This window comes from Ornithodoros turicata, chromosome 7, assembly GCF_037126465.1.
Source record: "Ornithodoros turicata isolate Travis chromosome 7, ASM3712646v1, whole genome shotgun sequence".
Classification (NCBI taxonomy): domain Eukaryota; kingdom Metazoa; phylum Arthropoda; class Arachnida; order Ixodida; family Argasidae; genus Ornithodoros; species Ornithodoros turicata.
The window spans coordinates 44,594,703-44,605,154 of record NC_088207.1 but is presented as its reverse complement, the minus strand read 5'-3'; the positions used below and the strand labels follow the sequence as shown (position 1 = coordinate 44,605,154).

The window sequence follows — 10,452 nt, the reverse complement described above, 5'->3', positions numbered from 1 at the left end:
GTGCACTCTGCTAAGAAGTCCTACTACGATGGTCACCTAAGACATTATTTTCAAGAGTATGCCCATTGAGCAGTGCAATAATCCCAATTGTGGCTGCTACACTACACACAGCCATGAAGGCAAGGCTCCTTATGAAATTTTTTTTGCACCAAAGCCCTGTGCATATGGTGTTATATTGAAAAGGGGGATAAGTTATGCCACTGGATTTTGTTCAGTCTCTGCTAAGTCACAGAGCCTAGAACAATGCTAACAGGAGATGCGTATGGAGCAGCCACATACATGCATGCATTTTGCATTTGAGTTATCCGAGGAATGCCAGCTGCAAGTATACACTTTCTCAGTTTGGTATTTTTTTTACTTAACCCCTTATTGCATCATACAGAGGTTCAGTTAGAGGGCACTGTATTCATTGAGTGTATTTGTTGTGATTCATTCCCAAGGAGGTATCTGTATAGAAAACAAGGAACATAATGCAGACTGAAGGACAAAGGCTGCACTATGGTTAATCTCATTCATTTTAATAGGAAACCATGACAATTATAGAAGAGCACAAACAAGTAACAATCCTTTAATACCTAATAGTGTATATCCAATCATTCCATCTCTCGCTAAAAAACAAGTCTACAATGCAACGCAAGAATAGAGGGAGAAACAAAGCCAATTAAAAGTACACTTTGGCCACTTCCAAAACTGAACATTTATACAGACCAAAATCAGATCAAATCGTTCACTTCACACATCGTTCGCTCGATTATTTACACTGTTTTGTACACACAACCCCAGAATATATTGTTAATACGTTATGTTACAAAGAAAGGGGAATGGAGCTATTGAGCCTCAAAGTCAGTGTTCACATTCAAAGAGCATCGATGTAACCTGTACAGCATTTAAGTATAACACACTTGCACAGAAAAATATTTCTAGATGCATTTCACTCACACGGGCAACAGGAGCAGTATTTGTATTAAAACCCATTTTGCTCGTTTTATTGTCAAACAGTGGAGGCACTTGGGTGATACAGGCGACGACTTCTGAAGAGCCGCAACTGAGCTTTCTTGCATAGGGAAGGGGGCACACGGAGATGAATGGCAGGACTGAGCCAAGTTTAACAACCGTTCATGCAAAACTATCTGTGAGCACATCACAGCTGCCCGTTTGCACGGATTTGAGGTCGCTGTATTCATGCAGCCTTTATCCTTCCATTGGAGGGTGGTGGTCCCCTAGTGCCCTCTCCTGCACCGCCAGTCAAATGGGGAGGCAGAACCCTATCTTGCATCAAAGTTTTGTAGAGTGGCTTCAGCAACTGGAACGGGGAAGAAAAAGGGCGTTGAATAGAGACCAGTGGAGCAGGCCTTGTGTAACTTTTCCTCGTTAGTGTGGTAGCATCGGTAATCTCGAATACAATTTTTTTTTCTTCCGAATTCACCCATCCAAGAGGGGTTTGCTACTTTATAATTTATGATGACCAGTGGCTTGCCAAATATTCCTCAATAACCCTTCTACCAAATTCTAAACTTGTATGTGCTGAATCACTATTGCATCTATTGCTGCAGTGGACCTCAATGTATGTAATTTTAGAAAGCTTGTACTACACAATGGTAGACACAACTCAGGCAAGCTAGGTGTCATACAAGTAGCGAATTATCAGTTACGATTGTCTATTATTAAGATTATTGGATAATTTATTTTTATTTTGGATTGTCGGTCGAGCCAGCAGGTGATGACGATAGCTGCCAGCTCTATTCTCTACGACAATCTTCGGCTGCGATGTCGTACGGTCTGAACTCCAACGATAAGATGTTCGGCGCAGCTGGGTACAGTCAGATACTAATGTCGGCCAAAGGAAAGCCTTGGTGCACACTTAAGTTTCACTTGTGGCAGCACAAACTCCTGAGGTTCTCAGAACTCCAGTTGAGGACCACTGATTTACTGGGTTGCCAGAGTACCTTCTACTGAGTGCAGTAGGCAAAAAAGCAAGAGTGTCATTACTTTTATTTTCCATTTTTTATGTTGCTCAGGCTTTAGAGCGCAAATTCTAATCATCAGAGCCCACTCTGCATCTGCAGAAGCGCACATAGAGACTAATTTCCAAGCTGCAGTTATCCTTATGTCAATACAGTTGATATTGACATAGTTGATACATTGGTCAATACAGCATGCAAATTTCCAGCCACCGTGTCACTCGGACGCATTCCCGTGACAATGCGCCTTTCTAGGGTGCTTATGAAGGCGAGATGCACCTTACTATCGATTTTTACCACCTTTAGCCGCTCCCCCAGCACTTGGAACCATCATAATCAGCACCTGATGCAGCACTGAAACTTGTGGGAAACTATTGCAATGTCCAAAGCAAAGACAAACTTACACTGCCCCAGATGAGGTTGGCCACGGTGTCAATCTGCGCCCCAATTTCCCGCATGTCACCACTGTAGCGGATGTAGCCCCAGAGGCAGAGGGTGATCAGTGAGAGACCCATGAGCAAGTTAGCGAAGTTCGAGAAAGAGTATAACGCAAAGAGAGCAAAAATGCCGGACACAAAGTAGAAGAAGAGCACAACGGCGAAAAGCGTTGCTGGCGTGCGGGCTGCTGCGAAGATGTTTTTGCCCTCGTTGTGCTTGGCGTAGTTCTCGAAAGCCCCGTCAATTTCCTGCACAATGAACAATTGACTGTGTAGCTAATTCCAGCTGGAAGTGAAACGTTACATTATGGTGAAGGATCATCGTGCATGTGTGCAAGCTAGTATGTCTGCCTTACGAACCCACCATACTATTATCAAAAACCATAGCAGCTCAGTATAAAGAGATCTTCCCCAATTAGGAAGGGGTGGAAGTTTGTATTGAATGTGTGAGGTTAATGTAATTTGCAACATAATATACTAGCACCCCAAGATCTATACCGCTGCAATAACAAGTCTGCTCGCTGCAAGGCATGTATATAGACAAACCCCACAAAAATGTCACTAGTTCGACATGCCGTGTCACTGGAACTTTATTAGAGCCTGAAGTTTTCGGGAAATATTTTTTTCTAAATTCGGGGAGTAAAAATCAGGTAAATAAACATGTGCTCTAAATTTGCGCGAATTCGGGTGAAGAAAAACTTCCTCTGTGTAAAATTTGGGGTGAAATCGGGCTCAGTTACTCAAACTAACTGAACTGGTTCAGTACAGGTGGTGATGTAAGTGCGTTTGCTGCCAAACAAGTTAGCGTGCATTCCTACGGACGTCTCGGTTAGGGCAATTTGCCGGGTAAAAATCGGGTTTCACCCTAAAGAGGAAACCTTCAATTCGGGGTGCAAATTCGGGGAAGAATCGGGTTAAACCCTAAAACTTCAGGCTCTAAACATTATCCAAAAAGAATCTTTGGGAATGTTCCTTCAGTGTGTCGTGTAATAATACGAGCCTGCATACACCATAGCAGCATTTTTATCTTTCCAAATTCCCAAAGCTGCAAACCACAGTCACAGTTAATGACATAATGAGTAGTAATGACGCAGTAGTAACGTAGTAATGACATAATGACACTTGCCTCCATAAGCTGGTCAAGGTAGCGCTGTGAGAATTCTTCCCCGCCCATCTTGCGCGTTGACAGAAACTGCTCCCTCGAAGAGTCTTTTAGCCGCAAATGATGAGCTTCCAGTTGCCGTGGGCTCATGTATGGCTGTTCCCCACCGCATACCTTCGGAGAATACATGCACAATTTCAATCCTTTGGTGGTCGATACCCATTTCACTTCAAGCAGCTAGATCTGCCCCATTATCCCAGCAGTGCACAAAGCTGTTCCCCATTATCGTAGTGAATGCCTTCTTCAAAAGAAAAAGTTAAACTCAAAGACTATACCTGCTCCATGGCGCTAGTGTATTTGTCCTTCGCTGTTGCCACAGCTGCTAAGTTGTTTGCTTCTGCTGTTGCCTGAAAAATAAGTTTACATCATCACAGATGTTAATACGAACATTAATAACGGAAAAAAAAAAGTCATTTACCTCCAGCATAGACTTGGGCTCAGGAAGCTCATCACCCTTGAAGATGTTCACGTAAGCCTAATTTGTTGCAACAGGAATCACTATTACTGTCTCGAAGAAAGGTTTAAAATGCCTCAGTACCTTGAAGTATTCCAGCAGTTCTTGACACGTGACTTCCCTGCCATTAATTTCTTTTACAAGTAGGTTGTCTGGGGCCAGTAAGCTAGGCACTAGTACTTTCAGCTGGTCTTTAAAATCTTTTTCGATGTCTGCAAAAGATGCGCATGTTTTAAGGAATTCTTTGCAAGCACACAGCAGAATAGCATTGTCATCAAGAGTGATGGACAGCACTTGGAACCCGCATGTACCACCTCTGAATGCGTATGTCGTACTTTACAGGCAACCCTTGTACAACACTTTATTTGCTTTGCAACGTCTCTGGCAGCAGTAACTATTACTTTGTAACCCATTTGCAGTAACACAGTCAAGTAACAAAGTATATATACAAGTTTTTTTACTCCTTGAAAAACACAGCTGTACGCTTTACCATACTGAAAAAACCATTACCCTAGATATACCCGCCGTAAATTAAAAAGTGTCCGAAGCCTCAAATGGACACCACGGTTTTTAAACCGAAGAAGGCAAGACAGTGTTATCAAACCATCAGCTCAAGCTGCTTGCAGGGTGTCTACCAAACTGCAGCCTTCAAATTCCCTGACTTTTCCAGGTTTTCACTGACTATTTCAAGCGAATTCCCTGACAAAAACAAAAGGGAAATTTGGTGCCTGCTCATACGTTTTGATAGCAGATCCAACATAAAACAGACCATTTATTAAGTATTAGTGAGGCTACCCTACTTTTCTGTGTCAAAGCTTGTCATACTGGTGAACTGCTACTCGCAGTAACGTTGCTGCGGCATCGCCTCTCAACCACCGGTCGGCACTCGCGATTCGCCGCGCATCATCACGGCACTTGTCGGCGATTTTCCCCCGACTTCAGCTGCTTTTTAGCCAAATTCCCTGACAATTCCCCGACTTTTCCAGTCACATCAAAATTCCCTGACTATTCCCTGTTTTCTAGGTTTTCCAGGTTGGTAGACACCCTGGCTTGAAACATTACAACCAGTTTTTGCGCAGATATCAAAGGAAATAACAAAACCGTCATGAAAGACGACCCACACATATCGCGGCTTCAGCTTTTCATGCACAACAATGCAGGAACCTAAAGAACAAGTGTATGCGTGGCAGCAGCTCACGGACTACTTTTGTAAGATTCTCACCACAGAGGCGTCCGTCAAATGTGGGTGCAGTGGCCACCTTGAGCCCTGGGTGGGGCATGAGGAAGCAACCAATCTGCGAGAAGCAGGAGCGGATGTGCTTGCGAAGTTGCTGCAGCTCTGCATGCTGTCGCTCTGAGATTTGAAGCCTCCTTTCCAAAATGACCTTCCCTCCTTCTGTACCATAAGAAGCATCGTATGGGTAGCTCCAGTCTCGAATGAGGAAAACGAGCTTCTGGAACGGCTTCTCCGACGTGTCCTCTAGTGCGAGACGTCCATATTCTGTGAACAACTGCGAGTGAAGAGGATTGCTGTTACACATGCTCCTGTTTATCACTGTGCACACATACAGTGGTACATGATCAGTGCCTGACTTTTTCGGGTTTTATTTTTGGCCAAATTCGGGGGGTAAATATCGGGTGATATTTTCCATTTGAAAATTCGGGTGTGTTCGGGTTCAATCCCGTTACGGCATTTTCTGTCATCAGGAATTCGGGTGCATTCGGGTGATTTTTTTTTGTTTAATAAAAATTTGTCTTAACATGAAACTAATGTTTAGCAATGTTATCAAACTTTATTTTAATGCACGCTTATGAGTGTGCCACGCGACCCGGATGTTTTCGGGTAGATTCGGGTTAAACCCGAATTTTACAGATTTCGTTCGGGGTGTAAATATCAGGCGGATACGGGTTTAACCCTAAAAAGTCAGGCCCTATACATGATACATGGTCCCGGACACATTTTTTTATAACATACATACATACTGGAAACCGGGTTCAGATCCACACGCGACGGATGTGAATGCGAGTCATATGCACATATCTCATGCACAAGTTCAATGCTATTCACATATTCAGCATTAACCAGTCACTCTGAAACACTTCACAAATAAAGCTTCTCCAGACAATTTATTTCTATATTATTTTTCTCCCCTTTATTTTCTATCAACGCTTTCATACCTTGCATGGCAACTACTCATTTCTTATCTATTGCACGACATGATGATAAATATATACATGCATATATTTAACGCCTGCGGCTCCCGTCCAGGTGTGCTGGCCGACTGGGTGGCCCCTCCTGCACCCCGTCTAACCCCGAAGGGGGACAGGGTCATAAACTGAAGCTCGGGGATCCCAAGAACGGAGGGGAAGAGCAATTGCTTCTTGAGTGCGAGAGAATAAACACGTATTCTCCTAGCTACTCCTCGTCTGTTGCCTCCTTCGTCACATATACAGGGTGTCCACGCTAACTGTGAACAGATTTTTTAAAAATATATCAATCACTTTTTCCGAGATGAAATCAATTGCAATATAGCATATGCTGAAGGGCACTCCCTAGGGGGGCATTAACAGACTCCTAAGGCAATGTCTTAATTAACTTTCAATAATTAACTTTTTAATTATAAAAGCTACGAAGTTGCTCCAATGAGAACATCTGATCTCTTCGGATACCAAAACCATTTTCAGAACAAAAATCCGTTCAGTAGATCGTCCGCAAAAAATTCGTGAAGGAACGCCATTTTTTTTCTTCTTTATTTGGTTTATTGCGCATCTTCAAAGAAGCGTCTTTCCTTTACCCCCAGTGTGAGAGAGTGAAAGAGCACAGTGCCGCCTCATGCGTCAAAGATTAGCTTTAACTTGCAGAAACAAAACAAAAACATAAATCTATCGGGTGACTATCGCGACTGCCCTTATCTTGGGCTGCATTTTCTGTTTTCTTTTAATCTTTTTCCAGGATGCAAGAGGCGATAGTGTGCTCTTTCATCCTCTCGTATTGGGGGCGAAGGAAAGACGCGTCTCTAGAGATGCGCAATGAATAAAATAAAGAAAAAATGGCGTTCCTTCACGAATTTTTTGCGGACGATCTATCGAACGGATTTTCGTTCTGAAAACGGCTTTGGTATCTGGTGACCGAAGAGATAAGATGTTCTCCTTGGAGCAACTTCGTAGCTTTTATAATTAAAAAGTTAATTAAGACATTGAGTCTGTTAATGCCCTCCTAGGGAGTACCCTTCAGCATATGCTATATTGCAATTGATTTCATCTCAGAAAAAGTGATTGATATATTTTTAAAAAATCTGTTCACACTTAGCGTGGACACCCTGTATATATATATATATATAATACTTGCATGCTTCAGGAGCCTTCTCCACATAACCACTAACCTCCTTATATTTCTAACCAGCTCTGATGCAAAGATGCATCCATTCACATAACCAACATCTGCACCTGTAAGAAAGTGCTTCAATGAGGCTCCTCCCTTAACATTTCCTCACTGGTTCACTGTACATGTATAGTGTACTTAATACAGCGGTGGATAAAAGCTGGATTAATCTCATTAAGGTTAATGAGGCATTAAGGCTCATTAAGGATTAATCTCATTAAAGCCTCCAAGGGCTCTAACTGATCTGACATGACTTTCGGCTTATCTGGGCCAGAAAGCGGTCTATTTAGCCACCCCTATGAATGTGCGCATGTGCCCTCTTTCGGCACCAGGGTGTCGCCGAGGGGGAGCGTGACGATGCTCCGGTGTTCCACAAACTTTTGTCCAGCACTGTACATGTATAGTGACAGTCAATACTATCTGAGATCATGCCACGTTGAAGCTGCAACGGAAGGTACTATGTCCTAGTCCATGTAGCACTGAGGCCAGGTTGGTTCTAGGAGAGTGGCCAGCGCAACAACTGCCTTAGACATTTACATTACATTAGGCCGTAGGCATCACACCTGCGTGGCCCTCCTATTAAGATCCCAGGCGTATGCCACTATGTGCGAACAAAGTGTGATACAATTCTCATTTTTACTGCAATATGAAAACTACAGTTCTCTGCGCACTTCCATGTATTCACACAATCGCAGAGCACCCAACCTCACCTGGAGGTGTTGGAGGTCATCCTCTTGAAGATTCTGAGAGAGGTTGTACACCTGCACAGAGCTTGTCATTGTGCTCAATGCAAAAATTGTGGCACAGTCCTTCACTGTTGATTCACAGTCAAAGGCACCCTGGGTGTCCATGAAGAGCACAGCTAGTTGCTTGCCTTCAGACGTTGTCACCGTGAACACCTCATCCCAAACGAGAATACCCGTTGTATCCCTTTCACATCCTCCTCGCCAGGAGAATCCTTGCAAAGGTGTGTCGGGATCTCCAAACCAGTCTTCGGTGTCTCTCGAAGACCGCATGTACCTGCACGAGAGAGTTACAATGACTTATGACACCCAGAGGCATCAAGTTCACCCACATCAACACCCACAAATCCAAGAGGTGAAAACATGCTATCATACACACATCAGCCCATACATCCATGAAGAACGACACACCTACATCTACAAGGCCAAAGACAGGCCTGACTTTCTTGTTTTTCGAGAAGAACAATGCAGTTTAATACTAGCGCGACTACTCGAGCACACATTATTGTGTTCCCTGTGCTAGACCAGCAGGAATCAAACATTTATTTTTGCGTTTAGAGTGTATACACAGTATTTGGAACGCCTGGTGGCATAAAAGTAAAGCAAAATTTTCACCTACGTCATTTCCGTAGTCAATTTTTGTTCAAAACAAAGCAACACAAGGGTCGCACCTGAGGAAGAAGTCAAGCAGGAAAGACTTCCCCTTGCGGAAAGCTCCAGCCACGGAAACCACGACCACTTGCTTGTCCTTTATATCCTCCCGTAATAAAATGCTCGCCAGTGCTGCCTCATCCAGCTCAAAGGTATGGTCATCCTTGGATGTCAAGATCTGACGTGGTCCACTCTTCTGTGGCTCTATAACCTCCATCACCGGTACGCTCTGAGTGAGAAAAAGGAATTTACAATGAAGTCAACATGAAAAGCATAACGAACGTATGTGATATATTCATCAATCAGTAGATTAGATTGGTAGATCAGCAGACCTGCATATCACAGAACTGTGAATGAGACTTATGTGCACCATCAATGGTATGCTGCTTCCCTGCACACTTACCGGGAAGTTTTCAACACTACTTGAGCATGTAAGGTGTAATAGTCAACAGTACCTGAAGCACATATAGCAAAATTTATCTCCACAACATGAATGAAAAACAGCATACGACGATTAACTGCTGCATTTTAACAGAAGGCAAAAATGTTTAAGTGGAGACACCATTACAGTATCTATTGCTTGCAACTGCTTCCTTTAGAACCCCTTAATTCGCTGCTCTTCAATTAACGTTCCGCGAGTTTGTCCCGGTGAACTTCCACCGGCCTGTTCTGAGAGCTGAGATCATGCGCCACCCGCGTGCGTCCTTGAAACAAAATTATGCGGAACCGACAGGTTATATTATCATTCGCGTGTACAAAGCGTGCATGCTTCACGGTTGTGATGAGCTGTGCGATCCGAATTAACCTCTATGTGCATACTACATCTATTTGACACGCAATAAACATATAAGCACGTAACAGCCAGCTAACAGTGCAGCTTTTTCACTATTGGAGCAGCTGTTTCGTCAAGTTTGTGCAAATAGTCTTCGAGCAGCTGTGATAGTAGCCCGAGATGTAGCTCACATGCACTCTCGCGGTTGCTACGCGAGTTTGTACTGGATGTGCGTGCATATCTGCAAGTTTCCTTGGTCAAATGACGTTTTAAACAACATTCTCTGACACAGGTAAAACTGGTACTAATGCTTCTCGAACAGCCTATCATCCTTGTAATGAGAATACAGGTTGTATTAAAGAGGCTATGTCTTGACGAAATTTTGTGAAAGATGCTATGAGCACCAGTTTAACGGGCAATCGAGGTAACGTACTAAAGTGATAAACGGACGGAGTATTGAGACAGGCGTTCGTTTCCCACGCGCGTTCGTGAACCCGAATTACAGAAGGTTGGTGGTTGCTCTTCAAGGTGGTGTTGAGATTTATTTGGAGCACAAATTGAAGGTCTCAAAATAACCTACAGCCGTCACAGGTGACCATTCGAAAATGGAACAGCACTCACCCCTTTCCGAGGTGGTTAATGATCAGAAGAAAATGCTTCCTTCAGACGGTCATGCTCTTTTAGAACAGTATTTCTTTTGGCACACACACAAAAGGAAATAACCTTAGTAAAGTGTCTTTGATCGTCTCACTGTGTCCAACAATTCAAACTCGAACTCCAACACTGAACCAGCCTGCAACGTCTCCTTGCTGCTATTCCCCTAGTGTTCCCTTTTCTAGGGAAGTCGGTCAGTCGTCTGCGTCACGTCCGCTAGCTGATTTGTACGGAAA

At 43.6% G+C, this 10,452-nt stretch overlaps 1 protein-coding gene across 1 annotated transcript; it reads right to left on the bottom strand.

The window, feature by feature from the left end:
* Nucleotides 1–497: 497 nt before the first annotated feature.
* LOC135401216 (atlastin-2-like) lies at nt 498–10,404 on the bottom strand. Its single transcript, XM_064633484.1, has 10 exons — nt 10,184–10,404; nt 8,811–9,019; nt 8,107–8,416; nt 5,237–5,525; nt 4,099–4,226; nt 3,979–4,035; nt 3,836–3,907; nt 3,525–3,674; nt 2,366–2,647; nt 498–1,303 (listed from the first exon to the last, which is right to left on the bottom strand). The coding sequence occupies exons 2-10, from the start codon at nt 9,005–9,007 to the stop codon at nt 1,181–1,183; spliced, it is 1,608 nt and encodes a 535-aa protein (XP_064489554.1). The 5' UTR covers nt 9,008–9,019; nt 10,184–10,404; the 3' UTR covers nt 498–1,180.
* Between the last annotated feature and the right edge of the window lie 48 nt (nt 10,405–10,452).